Consider the following 20,714-nt stretch of genomic DNA (forward strand, 5'->3'; position numbering starts at 1 on the left):
GGATATCTTTCTGTCTTCACGCCAAGACCTTCAGACTGATTTTAATCTCCCTGCCTCTTCACAATTCGAAAAAAACTTTTTTTTTTGTATTTAAGAAAAAAAGAAATGTGCACAAGAAACGCTCAAAATTCTGTGTTGTTTATAGGTCATTATTCAAATGGAAGCAAGTTTGAGACCCTGTCAAAGCCATTATACAAAATGTTAGCATTTAAAAGTCTCTTCCTTTCCTTTGAAGCTCATGTTTGAGTGGACTTGATCTACTCATTGCTAAAAAGTTGACAAGAATTTAAAGTAGAAACACTTTAACTGATGTTTGCACTTTTATTTATTTATTTATTTATTGCTTATAACATTTTGGATAACCTCAGAACATAATTTGTTTGGAATTTCTCACAGCCTGGCTTAGCATCTAAACATCAAGTAAGATCCAAATATTTTCATTCAATAAGTCTAGGTCTGTGACTTCTTTTTCAAAGATGACTTTCTGACCTGTGTACTGTGTAATATTTAATCTAATGCTGCTTGTTTTGTCATTTTTAAGCTTTTGGGACATTTGTCTGCTACACATATTACATCACACTACACGCTGACCACCTTGAACATGTGAATCAATGGCAATGTGTAATGGTTTAAGTCATTTTAACCCTCATCTTATTTCTTCTACATGTGTGAAATTTGCCCAGAAACAATAGATTCCAGCTGAATGATAACAGTATGTTTGTTCATAAACCACATGATTGTGACTGAGTCACATGATCAAGTCCCTCATTAGAGAAAACTGCCAAGCTTCCTGCGCTTGACAGCAGCACTGCTTTTTTCAGAACCTTCTCTATACATTAGTTTATTCAATGAGTGTGGTCAGTTTTTGCTCAGAAAGGGTCAATTAGCTTAACATTCTATGCTGCTCACATTCACAAAACACCGTCAGCTCAAAGAGGACAGACTTCAACTCGAGCCTCGAAACAGGAGAATTCTTACAGCTTCTTCAAATCTTGTACCCCTGGAGAGGACCTATGATGAGGTATGAGGTAGGCTGTGTAAAAAGACTGTATAGTATTTTTTTTTTTAAAACAAGTGTTGTTGTGGTTAGTTTGATTCATGCAGGCACCTCTTGTAAAGCAGTAGGAGATACATTATCTAATGGTGGGGATAAGAGACTTTTATTAAGGACAAATCCAGGGTCGTGGTCATGACAGTCCAGGTTCAAAAAGCCAACACGGAGAGATTGGGGTTCAGACATGACCAAAGAAACACTGAATCAAACGACACCAACAAACAATCAGAACATCAAACGTTTCCAACAAAGACCAGCACTAGATTAAGGGAAACACAGGGCTTAAATACAAGAGGGCTAATGAGGGTTCACAAGACACAGGTGGAAACAATCAAGGGCAGAGACAAAAAAACAAGGGACAATAAAAAGTAAACAGAAAAGCACATGGAGGAGTGGGAGTGTGCAAAAACTTGAAAATATTCGTGTGTCAGATGCATTTTAATATGTAGTATTGCTGGGCAACTACTCAAACACTTTACACAGCGAGATTTGCACGTATGTATGTATGTATGTATGTATTTATGTACTATGCCACTTGTCACAGAATTCAATACGGTACTTGAGATACAGTCACCGGAGGTCAAGCGCAACTATAACGAATACCCAATAAGGTATTTTTATTAGAAATAACAAAATTATAATACTATTGGGGGAGCTAATACATTCCTGGGTTGTATTACATTGACTCATGTAAGCACATTACTACAATGGAAATCTGTTACATTATTGATATCATTTATAAGCTGCTGTTTGCATATCACTGTCTGAAATAGATGTGCATGAAAACTACAAACTGCTCGCTTGTTTGTTCAGCAGTGACAGAACATGCTGAATGTGATGATGTTGGTTGCCAATAAGCCAACACTTCTTCCCACCTCTTTTGTTTGTTCAGCAGTGACAGAACATGCTGAACGTCATGATGTTGGTTGCCAATAAGCCAACACTTCTTCCCACCTCTTTATGGCTGAAAGTAAGGGAAATGTGGATCATGGTGTTAGCATAGGAGCTACATGAAATCCTAGTATCATCCTAATCCTAGATTTATTCATTCTAGTATTAAGATTGACTGGAGTTAGGCTTCATAATGTTTATACTTACTCCGTAAGTAGAGCTGCTTTTGGAATCCCTATGAAAAATTATTGTAATTCTACATTCGTAAGCTTCATGTACCCAGTAACCAATACCCAAGAGTTTTTTTCAGTGTACTTCCTGACTGCATTGTGAAAATTCACTCTGTAAATTCACAGTAATTTACTGTTAGTTACTGTAATTACTATGTTAACTGTAAGTAACATTTACCTCATCCATACAGTAATGTTCGTTCAGCCCAGCGTGGTATTCTATTTTTAAATGCGGTACATAACTATATTTAAAAGTCTATATACCGACAGTAATATATTAATGTAATTAGCAAGCTGTTCTGAATATTACATAAGCACACACAGATTACGACATCAAAGACTTAAAACAGTAGTTGTTATTGTGAAACTGCATTTCTAATACTTTTTAAAGAGTCATAGATCAAAAGAAAAGATTCAATAGTTTTATTTCAGCTTTTTAAAACTAAAAGTAGCTAGTTCAAAAGCTAACAGGCTAACAAGCTCCTTGAATAGTACAGTGAGACTTTGCGTTGAATCATCTTCTGAATGATTCGCTAAAAACTGAAATGTGCAAAGTGAAAATGTTACATGCATGCCTTACAAGCTCCAAAATCAGTGTTTCAATATTAAAGTCACTGTGGGAAAGTGAATTTACACCATCGTTAGCATGGCACTAATATGACAATGCAAATCCAATACAAACAAAAGCTCATAGCTGGCTGAAATTAGCATTATTGTAGCAGCGGTGCACACTCACAAAGAAAGATAATACTTTAAAAAAGTGCAAAGAAGAAGAAAAAATGGAAAAAGTGCATGGACTTGAATATGTATTTTTTTTCTGTTATTTAACGATACAGACTGTGCCAGTTAAGCTGGCATAATATTAAACAGCTAACTAGTGTTTGCTAACAAGCCAGTAAAGCCAGTGTTAACTAATGTTATCACTCGGTAAGTTTACGCTTCAAATTGTAATTCAAAATTTAAATAATGGAAAACAAAATTAAATTTCCAGTAAAGACAAAGATCCTTTGTGGCTTTCAAAAAGTACTTTTAATGCCTAGTTTTACTGTGAAGCTGATTGTACAGTATATTTTGATATATTATTTTAATATTGGTGCACTTATATTACTGTAGTTTTATTACAAGTTGTTTGATACAGTCATATATTTCTGTGCTACAAATGTGTTTCCAGAACACAACATGTGATGCTGTATAAAACTGTAAATCACACTTAAAATACCACATTGCCTTGCTTGCTAGTGTAGAAATTGCAGTGTTTTTACAGCTTATGATAAAAGAAGGAAAATACAGGCATTAACTGTAATTAAAATGATTGCAAGCAACTTCAGTGTGTCTTTCTAAATGAATCTGTCTGGCAATCATTAGCTTAACTTAACTGTTTACTCATGAGGTGAAAGGTCTCTTTCAAAGGGGTGTAATCAAGTCTTTTTAGTTTGGAACTGATCCTGACTCGAGCACCGTCCCAGACTGAGAACAACTTCTAGCCTAAAGCATGGTGATCATACTCTCTTTGGTAAGTAATATGACGAAAGGTTGGAGTACCTTCTAGAGAGGAATACATGGCTAATTACAGTGCCAATACAAGATGAGCATGCAGTGTTTAATGCTGATGCAAAATGACATCATGGTGTTAAAGTGGTTGTGTTCTAGTGCATTTTAAAGTACTTACTGCACTGCGAATGGCCTTCATCTTCAAACTTTATCTACGTGCTACTCCTATTTTTGTAAGGCTGCTTTGCTAAGACTCTCTATTCCTCTAAACCTGCTTTGTGGATTGCTCAATGACTTTCAAATGCCAACTAATGTTTCAATGAGATTATTAGCAGGACACTAATCAAGCACAACTACAGTTCCCACTACCTTCTTTGCTAGCAAACGTTCATTTTCTGATTACTCAAAATCTTTTTCAGTCTAGACATGGATCTTCTGGCTGTCGGCTCACCACAAGACGTTATTGAGAAGGTGGCTGAACACCTGGACTGCAGCCCTACATCACGTGAAGTGGCTGAATATTTTGACCAGCATGACAAGCTGAGACATCTGCGTCAGGAATTCCTGTTCCCGAAGGTGGCTGAGCTTCCACCGTGTAAGTGTACTGATAGGCAGTCATTTAATACCACTTAACACTTTATAATACGATGCATTGTGTACAGCATGGAAGCGGTACAGTACTTTCCAAAAGTCAGAGGCCACCCATCATTCATTTATTGTTTCTGTCAAGATGGTTAATACGTTAGGAGAGGTTCAGGAGGGGATCGGATATAATATAATACAACAATCAAAACTGCTAGAATTCATAAATTGTTATATTTTTTAAATAAAAAAATCAAACATAGAGAAAATGAGACTTCTAACAACCAAACAAGACCTGATAGGCACCAAAACTGTCCCCATCAGATAACCAGCACTTAAAGCTTTCAACTTTGAGAGATTAAGCTCCCTTTTCTTTCAGATCTGAAAAAATGACCCTCTTAAAGAGTTATTTAAGGGTTCTTTAATAAAAGCAGTTCTATATAGAACCAGGAGCACTAAAAGAACCATATATAGAGGCATATGGTTAAAAACAATATAATGAAAATGTAACATGTAGAATGGCAATTGATTTGTATATTTGCATTTCATTTCCATAAAGATTTCTATGCTTTATGAACAGCTTTAATTAAATCAAAATAAACTTCCAGAACTGCATATTCATGCTTGACTGGATTTTTTTAGTGTCAAAATGATAATTAAGATGTTATTTATCTTATATGCATTGTCACTCTCTAAGAATGCATTTAAATTCCTTTATCAAAAGAAACAACAACAACAAAATTCAAATATAAATTAAACAAAGACTTTTCCAGAAGGCAAGCTGTTGGCCCCACCCAGACGGGATGATTGACAGGCCGAGAAGACCTTAAAAATGAAAAGGCAATTCGGGTCAAAGGCATTTTACCACCTAATGAGCAGTAGATGAGAATATGTAATTGCACGGAAGAGAGGCGGAGTTTCTTTTTTGAATTTTGCGTTTGAATTTGACCCATTTTCTAGCTTAGTGTTCCCTGATAATGCACATTCTCAAATAAAGGCCCACTGTTACTGGGGCAGGACCTCTCTTGTCACTGAGGTGGTTCCCTCTAGGGTACATCTGAGTACCTTTAGTCAGGGAACATAATTGTATCATAATTCACTGAAATGATATTTTCTAAGTTGTACTGACTCCACACACACCCCATCTCAGGTCCAAGCTTTTATTTTATTATTCTGTTTTTAAACATTCGGCTATGAAAAGGTATTAATATGTACTTTTCACCTGGAAAAACTTATTTGAGGTGCACAACTGGACTATAAAACCACTGTGGTACCTTTGATGGTACATTTACATTGTTTGTAGCTTGATAAAGGAAAAATTTACCAGCGCAGAACCTTTATTTCTAACAGTGTATAACGAGAAAAGTTGCATATGGCTCTTTAAAGAAATGGTTCTATATAACACCAAAAATGGTTTCACTATTGTTATAAATAAAAAAAAAAAACAAGAAACTAAAATTCAGTACTATATAGGACCCTTTTTGCTATGAGTGTAGGAAATGGACAAAACAGAAGAAACACCAAAACAATGGATTGACCACCATAGACGTCCAGACCTGAACATCACTGAATGTGTTTGGAGTTACTTAGAAGTTGACTACACTGTCTGCTTTTCATAATCTAAGACTGAGGTGGAGATGTGGAAGAACATCCCTACAGATTTTTTTTTTTTAATGAAAACGAGTCTCCTGAAAAGAATGGGAGCTGTAAAAAAGTCAAACTTTGGATACAGTAAATACTGGAAAAATGATATGTTTACTTGTTGAGGCTTCTGTGTGATTTCCAACTGAACATGTTTTCTGTGCTGAAAAATAAGTAACTTTTTTATAATATATAACATTTTTATAACTTATGGAAGTCTAATAAATGAAGGGCCTTCTCTGATATTTACACATTACTTAACATTTTTTCCATTGTTTTCTTTCCTACAGCTGATCTGTCACTCGTAAATGGTTCGGAAGAGTGCATTTACTTTGTGGGTAACTCTCTTGGACTACAGCCCAAAAATGTGAAAAAATACATTGACGAGGAGATAGAGAAATGGGCCAAAACGTGAGCAGTCTTTATGCACTCTGCATTTGGCTCTTTTGTAAATATATTATTCATTTTTACGCAATTTTTATTATTTATTTTAACTGTGTAACTATTATAGAGAAACAAGTCAGTAATTTGTCTCATCCATACATTGGTCACAAGCCAGTATCACCATGTCCTTGGACCTTTCAACTAAAACTGAAATGCTTGGTTGTTTACAGAGGAGCCCATGGCCATACAATGGGGTCACAACCTTGGGCCTGGGCTGAGAACAATCTAGAGGATCTCATGGCAAAACTTGTAGGTAATAGCTGACATTGTGGTATTGTACATTGGCATCACGTCTTCTCTTCTTCGTAAAAGGTCTTGAACAAAATGTTAATGAATTATAGGGAAATTCAGTAGAAATGCCAGTGGACCTTAAGTCTTTACTCAGTATTACTGCCCACAGCAATGCAGTGTCATTATGATTTACAGACGTGTCTCTCTGTGTGTATGTATGTAAAGGTGCTAAAGCAGAGGAAGTTGCTTTGATGAATGGCCTGACAGTTAATCTACATCTTCTGATGGTAAAAATTTGCTTGGATTACAGATGTAAGTCTGTAAAACATGCTGTCAGGCATGTACTTATGAATATCTGTTTTTTTTTTCTTCCACAGCTTGCTTTTTACCAGCCGACCGCAAAACGCCACAAAATCCTTCTGGAGGACAAAGCCTTTCCATCTGACCATGTAGGTGGAATTGTGAACTCTCATTTTGTCTCAACTACCAGCACTCCAAATGTCCTAGTTAAATATGGTTGTTTTTTAGGTGGTAAATGCTGCCCAGAGCTCAGCTGGCAAGCTTGCTGTAAAGTAAAACCTATGCTGGTATTTCAGGGACTGGTTTAGTAACATGTTAAAGACTGTGAGACCAGTGCGCTAAGACTTCTGTACCAGTTTCAGATACAAGTCGGACACAATCTACCCACATGTTACATAGGACACTGGACCACGGGCCTCATTGAACAGTGTGTAAATGCACCATGTATTTTCAGGACTGTGCAAAAGTGAGAAACTGGCCTTCGTTTAATTAACGTTCTATCAATATGACCACTGAGTATATTATTCCACTAGCAGCACTCAGACAATCATCTGGGGCACCATAGCAACCCCCTAGGAACATTTAGCAACTACCTGGGACACTATAGCAACCACTTAACAACACCCTAGCAACCACTTGGGATGCCATAGCAACATCTTAGTAAGCGTAAGCTGCGCAATCACTGCATTTTATTCAGAAAACACATTTTTCTTTTTCTTATTTTTCAGCAATGCGCAATCAATAATAATCCACTTACATAAAAACGATATGAAACATGATCTGAAAAAATCCACAGGTGTTTATCTCCATTTTTCCAGAGTGAGATGACAACTCAGCCCTAAGGCCCAATCCAAATTTTCTTATTTATACCCCTAGACTTTGTTTTCAAGTGTCACTTTGCCCCTTGGAACTGAGTTGAAATCTTCCACTATATGAAATGGGACAACTTTCAAATAAAGAGCATTACTTCATTAACAGGCTACTAGTGCTGCTCTGTGGGCGACCCTGCCAGTCTGCATTGACAGCAGAGGAGGGTAAAGTTCAGCTCCTCACTGCTGGTCTATTGTGACTTTATGTCATGTGGGGGGGGGTGATATTATTTATTATCATTAACCCCTAATTCTTCAGTAATATGAAGCTAAAATACATTTTCACCAGCTTCTTCTTTGAATTGTTCTGCTCCATCTTAAGCGGAGCATCAGTTACATTCTCCTCATGCGCCTCAAGCATGAGTACTGCAGGATTATTTAAGGTGAAATGGAAAAATTAGATAGCTAGTTACCAAGACATTAGCATACCGCGGGTGATTTTTCTGCTTCTTATGAAGAAAAGGACCACAATACACTGAAACAGCTTTAAACTAAGATGATACAATCATTATTGTCAGTTTTTAAGTTTGGTCGCTCCCCATGATACTCTGTTTGGAGTGAACCTCTGAAAAACCTCCGTTTGGAGGGCCATGAAGCCCTAACACTTCGTCCTACCCCTCTACAAAACTCAGGACACCCTAACCCTAGACCTGAATGGGCGAAAAAAGAGGGCTAAGGGCTGAGTGGTAGGTGCGAGAAGTGAAATGGGATTGGGCCTTAAAGGATCTGCAGCTGCCAAGAAGCCCTTAACGAAAAATGTTCCCTTCAATATAATAAGTACGTGCATCTTTGTGTTTTACAGTATGCTGTGGAATCTCAGATACGGCTACGGGGGTTTGACCCCAGCACAAGCATGCTCCTCCTTAAACCCAGAGAGGTAACTCTTCACCATCTTACAAACACCGGCTTCTTCAGTTTCATTTTAGAAAACATATGTAGTTTTTATACCTTTATTTTTAACCACTGGAACTCAAAGGGCCCTGTTTATGGGGCCACATGTAACGTGGAGTGAGGAGGTGGACGTACGTCCTGAGATAAGCGAGATTTATTAAGGGCAAATCCAAAATCAGCGTCGAGATAGTCCAGGGTCATTGAACCAACAAAGACTGTAAAGAGTTAGACATGACGAGAAACACAAACAAATCCTAATCACCAAACAACAAACAAAGACCAGCACAAAGACCAGCAAACACAAGGGGAAACAGGTGGAGACAATCGGGGCGGAGGTGGAGACAATTGGGGCTAAACCAAAACAAACGCACATGGACAGGACTGGGAGGGGCCAATCGTGACACCATACTTCAGTTTCTCACTCTCATAACTATACAACTGACAATATTTCCATAGTCATAGCAGAAAAAGTATAAATAAATGTATAAATGTATACATTTAAAGTAAATGCACCAGGTTTCTGGATGAAAACGACAGATGTTTCCCACTCTCTCTCTCTCTCTTACACTGTGTTACATTGTTATGCTGCACTGAGATATGTTATGGTCTCCCACATTAGGGAGAGGACACCTTAAGGACAGAGGACATTGTATCTACAATAGAGCGTGAAGGACACTCGATTGCTGTAGTGATGCTCAGCGGAGTCCAGTACTATACTGGGCAGCTCTTCAATATGGAGGCCATCACCAAAGCAGGCCAGGCCCAGGTTAGACCATACACATGTATTTACTCAACATAGATGAATGAGATTAACAAGTCAGACAATAAATATGCAGCTGGGGGGTGGGGGTGGGGTTTAAGTGTTGTTACCTCAGTAATGATTGAAGTTAAAGTAAAGGTCATGACCAAGAAACAACCTGAGTAAAAAACAAAACTCCTTACAGAACTGAAGACGAACTTCGTAGCACATACAGCATCTGTCGGCATCAGGAAGTTTGTTTTCTCTCTTTTTGGGATCGTTTTGGTCTAAAATAAAAAGCTAAAGCTCCAAAGTGACGGAAGTGAAGGAAAGATCAGAAAGCCAGGAGCTGGACCTACAGATCAGAATGAAACTAAACCTTAAGAAAGGATCCAGTAACTAAACGTGAAGGATCGAAATGGAACTGAGTAACTTTCCTAATTGACTGAATGTAGCTAATACTAATTGATCTAATAGTGAGATACTATCTTAACTATGATTATGAAGTTAATGACAGGGAAGCTCCACCTGTTATTTGGGTTTTTTTTTTTATTTCTGCACAATTAAATGGTTAAATTCTAGGCGCCATTCAGAATGGTTTGGTCTGAGATGCTTCATTATAGAGAAATGTACCAAGTCAGAATTGTTCACAGTGGTGGTGATGGGAACCAGACATCTGAAGAGTTTAATGACTTACGTCCTAATTTAATGTACATACATCCTCAAAGAAAACGTTTCTTTTTCCAGTTTTACCACTTTTTCACTATTATTAACATGATTTATAAAACTACAGGTCACTGATTGTTTTGGATAATAAATAAAATGGCTATTTTACTTACTGGGGGCAGTAGTGGGCTGGAGGTTAGGGAGCTGGCCCTGTGGCCAGAAGGTTGCCGCTTCGATCCCCAGCACCGACAGTCCATGACTGAGGTGTCCTTGAGCAAGACACCTAACCCCCAATTGTTCCCTGGGTGCCGTGGATAGGGCTGCCCACCGCTCCGGGCAAGTGTGCTCACTGGCCCCTAGTGTGTGTGTATTCACTAGTGTGTGTGTGTATGTGGTGTTTCACTTCACGGATGGGTTAAATGCGGAGGTGGAATTTCCCCGGTTGTGGGATTAAAAAAGTATCACTTAACTTATATTTTCATTGTAGACATCATGACTCCAGGTCACATTCATCACCACTGTAAAGAAATCGGAGTGGTTAAAGTTCCTCTACAGTGAATCATTTACACCCATTCACTATGAATGACCGTTTACCTCTCAAGCAGCTAATTGTACAGAGATTTTGAAAAATCCATGGACTTCCCCTTTAAGTGTTTCCCTCTAGTGGCTGAGCTGGCATCAGTGTCATTAATACTACAAAAAATCCAAAGGAAACAAGATTTTGAAGAAGTGTTTTATTTCCTCTGTGTTTTCTACTCCTTAACATGTGTGTGTGTATGTGTGTGTGTGTGTGTGTGTGGGTGGGTGTGTGTGAGTGTGTTTAGGGCTGTTATGTGGGATTTGATTGTGCTCATGCAGTGGGTAATGCTGAACTGCGACTGCATGACTGGGGAGTAGACTTTGCATGCTGGTGCACATATAAGGTCAGTACACTAGCTACGCTTAGGATGTTCCTCCCACTCTGTCAACTGTAGCGGTTGGACAAGCCATACAGAACATTAAACAAATGATAAGACTACCAATCAATGCAGCTCACATACATACACACTGCGTATCATTTGAAATCGATCCTGATTTACATGCCGTTGTTTTAACTAAACAGTGAATTGTGTACTATAATTTTTCATTATGTTATTTTCATTAAGAGATTTCTTCCAACATTCTGTAAATCTTGTCCTGCATCACATCATAACATTAACAAGAATGCCTATGTGGGAGCATGCATAGATCATAATGTCTTCAGTATGATTATGTCTTATTACTGTTTTCAATGCTGTTTTGCCTGCAGTTCATTTAATATCCCTGTTCAGTATGGTCATTTCTCTGTGTTGTGGTCAGTATGTGAACTCTGGAGCTGGTGGTTTGGCTGGAGCGTTTGTACACGAGAAACATGCGGACACGGTCAAACCCGCGTGAGTGATGACCACAGCCAGGTTCATAGACTGCTTATGGTTGAAAGGCTCTACATTGTGTAAAAGAGTCAAATTGCTCAATCTCTCTCTCTCTATCTGTCTTTCAGGCTGTTGGGTTGGTGGGGTCACAAACTGAGCACTAGATTCCAAATGACCAATGGTACAACAACACGCACACGCCATCTCTGTTCACCTCCATGTTTCTGCATTCTGCTGCTTACTGGACAAAATCTTATTTCATAGAGTTTGAATAACAAGAGTAGCTTCTTAATGAGTTTTCATGGCAGTGTCTGTTGAGACTCCATAGCAATAGAGAACATAACTTGTGTAGTGCTGGCCTCTTGTGGTTAAATGTGGTATTACAAAGTAATATTCTTCAATCGGCTTAGTGCCTTGCTGATGCGGGCTGTGATGGCCTGTGTTTCTACAGAGATGGACCTGCAGCCTGGAGTGAATGGATACAGACTTTCTAATCAACCAGTTTTACTGGTGTGCCCCCTACAGGCCAGTCTTGAGGTGAGGAAATTATATAATACATGTTAACCTCTGTTACACATTACTCAATATATTTACCGAACCATAGATGAATAAGATTAATAAGACGGACAATACATTGATTTTTTAACAGCTGTAGTATTTGTTACAATTCTTCTTATTATTATTCTTGTTTTTATCATCATTATTATTATTACATATTATTATTACAGTATCTGAGGTGGTTGCTAAGGTGTTTCTAGGTCATTCCAGTGGAATCCCAGGTGGTTGTTAAAGTGCTGCTAGTCCATTTCTATGGAATCCCAGGCTGTTGCTAAGGTGTTGCTAGGTCATTACTATGGTATCTGAGGTGGTTGCTAAAGTGTTGCCAGGCCTTTGCTAAGGAACCCCACTCTGTTGCTCAGGTGTTGCTAGGCTATTGTTATGGTATCTAAGGTGGTCGCCAAGGCGTTGCTTGGCCACTGCTACGATATCTGAGGTGATTGCTAAGGTATTGCTAGGTCATTCCTATGATATCCCCAGTGGTTGCTAATGTGTTGCTAGGCTATTACTATGGAATCCCAGGCTGTTGCTAAGGTGTTGCTAGGTCATTGCTATGGTATCCGAGGTGGTTGCCAAGGTGTTGCTAGGCCACTGCTATGGTATATGAGGGGGTTTCTATGTCATTCCTATGAAATTCCTATGGATTGCTGTATAATCTCAGGCTCACTACCAAACCTCTGACACTCACCATCAAACCCTCCCACGCTCATCTTCAAACCCTCTCACACTCACCATAGTACTATGTACTAGCACATAGTATATAGTAGTAACCCTCTCACACTCGTCATCAAACCCTCTCACACTCGTCATCAAACCCTCTCACACTCACCATCAAACCCTCTCACATTCACCATAGTACTATGTACTAGCACATGGTATATAGTAGTAACCCTCTCACACTCACCATCAAACCCTCTCACACTCGTCGTCAAACCCTCTCACACTCACCATCAAACCCTCTCACATTCACCATAGTACTATGTACAAGCACATGGTATATAGTAGTAACCCTCTCACACTCGTCATCAAACCCTCTCACACTCACCATAAAACCCTCTCACATTCACCATAGTACTATGTACAAGCACATGGTATATAGTAATAACCCTCTCACACTCGTCATCAAACCCTCTCACACTTGCCATCAAACCCCTGTGAAAGGCGAGTGCAAGTGAAGGGGGGGATCAGGATTCCGCACAACCCAAAAAAAGCCTTATTTCAGTGATTTCTGAGTTTCTATGACCAAGCATGTCCTCTGCACATCTACTTTAGGTTAAGGTAATAGATCTTTTTTATTTGGATAAGTAATTTATGACCCTTTATTCCATTGATGTTTGTTTTTTTTATTTTTTTATTTTATGTTTATGTTTGTGAATCTAAGAAGCTATTTCGTGATTTTTCCACTGATAATATCAGAATAAAAGACGAGAACATAGTAGTACATATTACATAGTAGTAACCCTCTCACACTCACCATCAAACCTCTCATACCTAGCATCAAACCCTCTCACACTCACCATGAAACTCTATCACACTCACTATCAATCTCTCTCACACTCACTATCAAACCCTTTCTCGTCTTTTATTCTGTTAATGTCAGTGGAAAAAACATGAAAAAGCTTTGTTTCACAGATTCACAAATTAAGCATAAAATTAAAAAGCAGACATCAACAGAATAAAGGGTCATAAATTATGTATCCAAATTATGAGTATGAGAGGGTTTGATGGTGAGTGTAAGAGGGTTTGATGGTGAATGTAAGAGGGTTTGATGGTGAATGTAAGAGGGTGTGATGGTGAGTGTAAGAGGGTGTGATGATGAGTGTAAGAGGGTTTGATGGTGAGTGTAAGAGCGTTTGATGGTGAGTCTAAGAGGGTTTGATGGTGAGTGTAAGAGGGCTTGATGGTGAGTGTAAGAGCGTTTGATGGTGAGTGTAAGAGGGTTTGATGGTGAATGTAAGAGGGTGTGATGGTGAGTCTAAGAGGGTTTGATGTTGAGTGTAATAGCGTTTGATGGTGAGTGTAAGAGGGCTTGATGGTGAGTGTAAGAGCGTTTGATGGTGAATGTAAGAGGGTTTGATGGTGAATGTAAGAGGGTTTGATGGTGAGTCTAAGAGGGTTTGATGTTGAGTGTAATAGCGTTTGATGGTGAGTGTAAGAGGGTTTGATGGTGAATGTAAGAGGGTTTGATGGTGAGTGTAAGAGGGTGTGATGGTGAGTGTAAGAGCGTTTGATGGTGAATGTAAGAGCATTTGATGGTGAGTCTAAGAGGGTTTGATGGTGAGTCTAAGAGGGTTTGATGGTGAGTCTAAGAGGGATTGATGGTGAGTGTAAGAGGGTTTGATGGTGAGTGTAAGAGGGTTTGATGGTGAATGTAAGAGGGTGTGATGGTGAGTGTAAGAGGGTGTGATGGTGAGTGTAAGAGCGTTTGATGGTGAATGTAAGAGCATTTGATGGTGAGTCTAAGAGGGTTTGATGGTGAGTGTAAGAGGGTTTGATGGTGAGTCTAAGAGGGATTGATGGTGAGTGTAAGAGGGTTTGATGGTGAGTGTAAGAGCATTTGATGGTGAATGTAAGAGGGTTTGATGGTGAGTGTAAGAGCGTTTGATGGTGAATGTAAGAGCGTTTGATGGTGAGTCTAAGAGGGTTTGATCTTGAGTGTAAGAGGGTTTGATGGTGAGTGTAAGAGGGTTTGATGGTGAGTGTAAGAGGGTTTGATGGTGAGTGTAAGAGTGTTTGATGGTGAGTCTAAGAGGGTTTGATGTTGAGTGTAATAGCGTTTGATGGTGAGTGTAAGAGCATTTGATGGTGAGTGTAAGAGGGTGTGATGGTGAGTGTAAGAGGGATTGATGGTGAGTGTAAGAGGGTTTGATGGTGAGTGTAAGAGCATTTGATGGTGAATGTAAGAGGGTTTGATGGTGAGTGTAAGAGGGTTTGATGGTGAGTGTAAGATCGTTTGATGATTAGTGTAAGAGGGCTTGATGGTGAGTGTAAGAGCGTTTGATGGTGAGTCTAAGAGGGTTTGATGGTGAGTGTAAGAGCGTTTGATGGTGAATGTAAGAGGGTTTGATGGTGAGTGTAAGAGCATTTGATGGTGAGTGTAAGAGGGTTTGATGGTGAGTGTAATAGCATTTGATGGTGAGTGTAAGAGGGTTTGATGGTGAGTGTAAGAGGGTTTGATGGTGAATGTAAGAGGGCTTGATGGTGAGTGTAAGAGCATTTGATGGTGAGTGTAAGAGGGTTTGATGGTGAGTGTAACAGCGTTTGATGGTGAGTGTAAGAGGGTTTGATGGTCAGTATAAGAGCGTTTGATGGTGAATGTAAGAGGGTTTGATGGTGAGTGTAAGAGGGTTTGATGGTGAGTGTAAGAGCGTTTGATGGTGAATGTAAGAGGGTTTGATGGTGAGTGTAAGAGCATTTGATGGTGAGTGTAAGAGGGTTTGATGGTGAGTGTAAGAGGGTTTGATGGTGAGTGTAAGAGGGTTTGATGGTGAGTGTAAGAGTGTTTGATGGTGAGTCTAAGAGGGTTTGAAGTTGAGTGTAACAGCGTTTGATGGTGAGTGTAAGATCGTTTGATGATTAGTGTAAGAGGGCTTGATGGTGAGTGTAAGAGCGTTTGATGGTGAGTCTAAGAGGGTTTGATGTTGAGTGTAATAGCGTTTGATGGTGAATGTAAGAGGGTTTGATGGTGAGTGTAAGAGCATTTGATGGTGAGTGTAAGAGGGTTTGATGGTGAGTGTAATAGCGTTTGATGGTGAATGTAAGAGGGTTTGATGGTGAGTGTAAGAGCATTTGATGGTGAGTGTAAGAGCGTTTGATGGTGAGTGTAAGAGGGTTTGATGGTGAATGTAAGAGGGTTTGATGGTGAGTGTAAGAGCATTGGATGGTGAGTGTAAGATGGTTTGATGGTCAGAGTAAGAGTGTTTGATGATGAATGTAAGAGGGTTTGATGGTGAGTGTAAGAGGGTTTGATGGTGAGTGTAAGAGGGTTTGATGGTGAATGTAAGAGGGTTTGATGGTGAGTGTAAGAGCATTTGATGGCGAGTGTAAGAGGGTTTGATGGTGAGTGTAACAGCGTTTGATGGTGAGTGTAAGAGGGTTTGATGGTGAGTGTAAGGGGGTTTGATGGTGAATGTAAGAGGGTTTGATGGTGAGTGTAAGAGCATTTGATGGTGAGTGTAAGAGGGTTTGATGGTGAGTGTAACAGCGTTTGATGGTGAGTGTAAGAGGGTTTGATGGTGAATGTAAGAGGGTTTGATGGTGAGTGTAAGAGCATTTGATGGTGAGTGTAAGAGCATTTGATGGTGAGTGTAAGAGGGTTTGATGGTGAATGTAAGAGGGTTTGATGGTGAGTGTAAGAGCATTTGATGGTGAGTGTAAGAGGGTGTGATGGTGAGTGTAAGAGGGATTGATGGTGAGTGTAAGAGGGTTTGATGGTGAGTGTAAGAGCATTTGATGGTGAATGTAAGAGGGTTTGATGGTGAGTGTAAGAGGGTTTGATGGTGAGTGTAAGATCGTTTGATGATTAGTGTAAGAGGGCTTGATGGTGAGTGTAAGAGCGTTTGATGGTGAGTCTAAGAGGGTTTGATGGTGAGTGTAAGAGCGTTTGATGGTGAATGTAAGAGGGTTTGATGGTGAGTGTAAGAGCATTTGATGGTGAGTGTAAGAGGGTTTGATGGTGAGTGTAATAGCATTTGATGGTGAGTGTAAGAGGGTTTGATGGTGAGTGTAAGAGGGTTTGATGGTGAATGTAAGAGGGCTTGATGGTGAGTGTAAGAGCATTTGATGGTGAGTGTAAGAGGGTTTGATGGTGAGTGTAACAGCGTTTGATGGTGAGTGTAAGAGGGTTTGATGGTCAGTATAAGAGCGTTTGATGGTGAGTGTAAGAGGGTTTGATGGTGAGTGTAAGAGGGTTTGATGGTGAGTGTAAGAGCGTTTGATGGTGAGTGTAAGAGGGTTTGATGGTGAGTGTAAGAGCATTTGATGGTGAGTGTAAGAGGGTTTGATGGTGAGTGTAAGAGGGTGTGATGGTGAGTGTAAGAGGGTTTGATGGTGAGTGTAAGAGTGTTTGATGGTGAGTCTAAGAGGGTTTGATGGTGAGTGTAACAGCGTTTGATGGTGAGTGTAAGATCGTTTGATGATTAGTGTAAGAGGGCTTGATGGTGAGTGTAAGAGCGTTTGATGGTGAGTCTAAGAGGGTTTGATGTTGAGTGTAATAGCGTTTGATGGTGAATGTAAGAGGGTTTGATGGTGAGTGTAAGAGCATTTGATGGTGAGTGTAAGAGGGTTTGATGGTGAGTGTAATAGCGTTTGATGGTGAATGTAAGAGGGTTTGATGGTGAGTGTAAGAGCATTTGATGGTGAGTGTAAGAGCGTTTGATGGTGAGTGTAAGAGGGTTTGATGGTGAATGTAAGAGGGTTTGATGGTGAGTGTAAGAGCATTGGATGGTGAGTGTAAGATGGTTTGATGGTCAGAGTAAGAGCGTTTGATGATGAATGTAAGAGGGTTTGATGGTGAGTGTAAGAGGGTTTGATGGTGAGTGTAAGAGGGTTTGATGGTGAATGTAAGAGGGTTTGATGGTGAGTGTAAGAGCATTTGATGGCGAGTGTAAGAGGGTTTGATGGTGAGTGTAACAGCGTTTGATGGTGAGTGTAAGAGGGTTTGATGGTGAGTGTAAGGGGGTTTGATGGTGAATGTAAGAGGGTTTGATGGTGAGTGTAAGAGCATTTGATGGTGAGTGTAAGAGGGTTTGATGGTGAGTGTAACAGCGTTTGATGGTGAGTGTAAGAGGGTTTGATGGTGAATGTAAGAGGGTTTGATGGTGAGTGTAAGAGCATTTGATGGTGAGTGTAAGAGGGTTTGATGGTGAGTGTAACAGCGTTTGATGGTGAGTGTAAGAGCGTTTGATGGTGAGTGTAAGAGGGTTTGATGGTGAATGTAAGAGGGCTTGATGGTGAGTGTAAGAGCATTTGATGGTGAGTGTAAGAGGGTTTGATGGTGAGTGTAACAGCGTTTGATGGTGAGTGTAAGAGGGTTTGATGGTCAGTATAAGAGCGTTTGATGGTGAATGTAAGAGGGTTTGATGGTGAGTGTAAGAGGGTTTGATGGTGAGTGTAAGAGCGTTTGATGGTGAATGTAAGAGGGTTTGATGGTGAGTGTAAGAGCATTTGATGGTGAGTGTAAGAGGGTTTGATGGTGAGTGTAAGAGGGTGTGATGGTGAGTGTAAGAGGGTTTGATGGTGAGTGTAAGAGTGTTTGATGGTGAGTCTAAGAGGGTTTGAAGTTGAGTGTAACAGCGTTTGATGGTGAGTGTAAGATCGTTTGATGATTAGTGTAAGAGGGCTTGATGGTGAGTGTAAGAGCGTTTGATGGTGAGTCTAAGAGGGTTTGATGTTGAGTGTAATAGCGTTTGATGGTGAATGTAAGAGGGTTTGATGGTGAGTGTAAGAGCATTTGATGGTGAGTGTAAGAGGGTTTGATGGTGAGTGTAAGAGCGTTTGATGGTGAATGTAAGAGGGTTTGATGGTGAGTGTAAGAGCATTTGATGGTGAGTGTAAGAGCGTTTGATGGTGAGTGTAAGAGGGTTTGATGGTGAATGTAAGAGGGTTTGATGGTGAGTGTAAGAGCATTGGATGGTGAGTGTAAGATGGTTTGATGGTCAGAGTAAGAGCGTTTGATGATGAATGTAAGAGGGTTTGATGGTGAGTGTAAGAGGGTTTGATGGTGAGTGTAAGAGGGTTTGATGGTGAATGTAAGAGGGTTTGATGGTGAGTGTAAGAGCATTTGATGGCGAGTGTAAGAGGGTTTGATGGTGAGTGTAACAGCGTTTGATGGTGAGTGTAAGAGGGTTTGATGGTGAGTGTAAGGGGGTTTGATGGTGAATGTAAGAGGGTTTGATGGTGAGTGTAAGAGCATTTGATGGTGAGTGTAAGAGGGTTTGATGGTGAGTGTAACAGCGTTTGATGGTGAGTGTAAGAGGGTTTGATGGTGAATGTAAGAGGGTTTGATGGTGAGTGTAAGAGCATTTGATGGTGAGTGTAAGAGGGTTTGATGGTGAGTGTAACAGCATTTGATGGTGAGTGTAAGAGCGTTTGATGGTGAGTGTAAGAGCGTTTGATGGTGAGTCTAAGAGTGTTTGATGTTGAGTGTAATAGCGTTTGATGGTGAATGTAAGAGGGTTTGATGGTGAGTGTGAGAGGTTTTACAGTAGGTTAGTTAGGTTAGGTGAGAGGTTATTTAGAATTTTACACTGAATGGCCTCTCATACATCACGCTTTTACCTCACTAGATCTTTAACCAGACCTCCATGAAGGATCTGAGGAAGAAGTCCATCCTATTGACTGGCTATCTGGAATACCTTATCAAGCACTACTACAGCAGGGATGAGTCGGAGCCTCATAAGCCTTATGTCCATATCATCACTCCCAGTAACCCAGCTGAGAGAGGCTGCCAGCTGTCGCTCTCCTTCTCCCTGCCCATCCGAGCCATCTTTAAGGAGCTGGAGAAGAGAGGAGTCGCTGTGAGTGCTTTTACTGCAAAATCTATGTCTGACTGTCAGTCGCAAACACTTACATTAACAAATACTTGCACAGTGTTTCTTGTGATTATACATGACTGTCAGGATTGCATAGCAATTCGGGCATCATGAAATGACATGTAAGTTATCGTGAAGGACAGTAATCAGCTGTTATTTGAAACAAAATGTATAGTTAGAATCAGACTAAACCAAACTAACACTATATCTGTACTGAAATGCTGAAATGAAATTGCTTATCTGTTGCCTGTTGCAGTGTGATATGAGGGAGCCCAACGTGATTCGTGTAGCTCCCGTTCCTCTCTACAACTCCTTCACCGATGTCCACCGTTTCATCACTGTGCTGGAAACTGTCCTGGCTGCAAGCATTGTCCAGCATGGCTGAACTCTGCAATCCACTGACCAAGGAGCTGTCCAGTGTCACACTGACCTGCATTAGGCATTGATTGAAGGATTAAAAAAAAAAACCCACTACAATCATTCTATGGAAATAGAACAATTTGCATCCCTCGCATTTATTTTAAATAGTAAAAGCATTACCAATCTGAGAAACCTTTTCTTTACAAATGCATTTAGGGATCAGTGAGTGTGTTTGCAGGCACTCAATAATCTGATCATAATCAGATTTCTGCAGTTATCTGATTAATCACATGGTCATGTAAACAGCACATTCTGATTTCTTAGATTGGAATAAGGTCTAGAAATCCAACTAAGAAATCCAATAAGAAGAGCTGGATTTTAGCTCAGTAATCATATTTCTGAGTGCATGTAAACTGTTACTCTGGTTTGTTTTGGATTTCTCAGTCTGTGCATGTGTGTAAACAGATGGTGGTACTAAAAATAAGCCAACAGTGTTGCCGCAAGATTCAGTAAAATACTTTTGGCGCAGAGCTGAAACCAAATACATACTTGACAAAATGAAGGATGTTGATAGTCTTCATCTTCTATATGATGTATTTTCATATTTTCAGCTAATGTGACTCAATGTTAAAAAAAAGTCACAGCATTATTCTTTTTCTCTGAGTTTATTGGCTGGTTGCAAAGCAGAAAACGATTACTGCCTGACTCGTGTACACCTCGAGTTTCACATCACCTGATTATTCCAGTGCATGTAAACACACTGATGGAATTAATGAAGAAATCTCATTTTCTACAGTTATCAGATTATTAAGTGCATGTAAATGCACTCATTGTTTTGCCCCTT

At 39.9% G+C, this 20,714-nt stretch overlaps 1 protein-coding gene across 4 annotated transcripts; it reads left to right on the top strand.

Moving 5' to 3' along the window:
• The first annotated feature begins 788 nt into the window (after positions 1-788).
• kynu (kynureninase) lies at positions 789-20,043 on the top strand. 4 transcript variants are annotated; one of them, XM_017702142.2, is made up of 14 exons: positions 794-1,021; positions 4,086-4,261; positions 6,180-6,300; positions 6,504-6,586; positions 6,790-6,851; positions 6,942-7,013; positions 8,536-8,610; positions 9,244-9,390; positions 10,854-10,952; positions 11,368-11,441; positions 11,549-11,601; positions 11,872-11,957; positions 19,265-19,495; positions 19,767-20,043. In XM_017702142.2, the coding sequence occupies exons 1-14, from the start codon at positions 1,014-1,016 to the stop codon at positions 19,893-19,895; spliced, it is 1,416 nt and encodes a 471-aa protein (XP_017557631.1). In that variant the 5' UTR covers positions 794-1,013; the 3' UTR covers positions 19,896-20,043. The 4 variants fall into 4 exon arrangements, with proteins under 4 accessions (XP_017557635.1, XP_017557634.1, XP_017557631.1 ...); XM_017702143.2 differs by lacking the exon at positions 794-1,021 and adding an exon at positions 3,595-3,688; XM_017702146.2 differs by lacking the exons at positions 11,872-11,957; positions 19,767-20,043 and having other exon boundaries at positions 789-1,021; positions 19,265-19,408.
• Positions 20,044-20,714: the final 671 nt, after the last annotated feature.

This window comes from Pygocentrus nattereri, chromosome 30 (genome assembly GCF_015220715.1).
Source record: "Pygocentrus nattereri isolate fPygNat1 chromosome 30, fPygNat1.pri, whole genome shotgun sequence".
Lineage (NCBI taxonomy): Eukaryota > Metazoa > Chordata > Actinopteri > Characiformes > Serrasalmidae > Pygocentrus > Pygocentrus nattereri.

Bases quoted from the DNA above. Each gene is read 5' to 3' on its own strand.
- kynu (XM_017702142.2), top strand. The intron at 6,587-6,789 runs GTAATAGCTGAC...ATGTATGTAAAG, and splicing joins TCTCATGGCAAAACTTGTAG to GTGCTAAAGCAGAGGAAGTT. The intron at 8,611-9,243 runs GTAACTCTTCAC...CTCCCACATTAG, and splicing joins TCCTCCTTAAACCCAGAGAG to GGAGAGGACACCTTAAGGAC.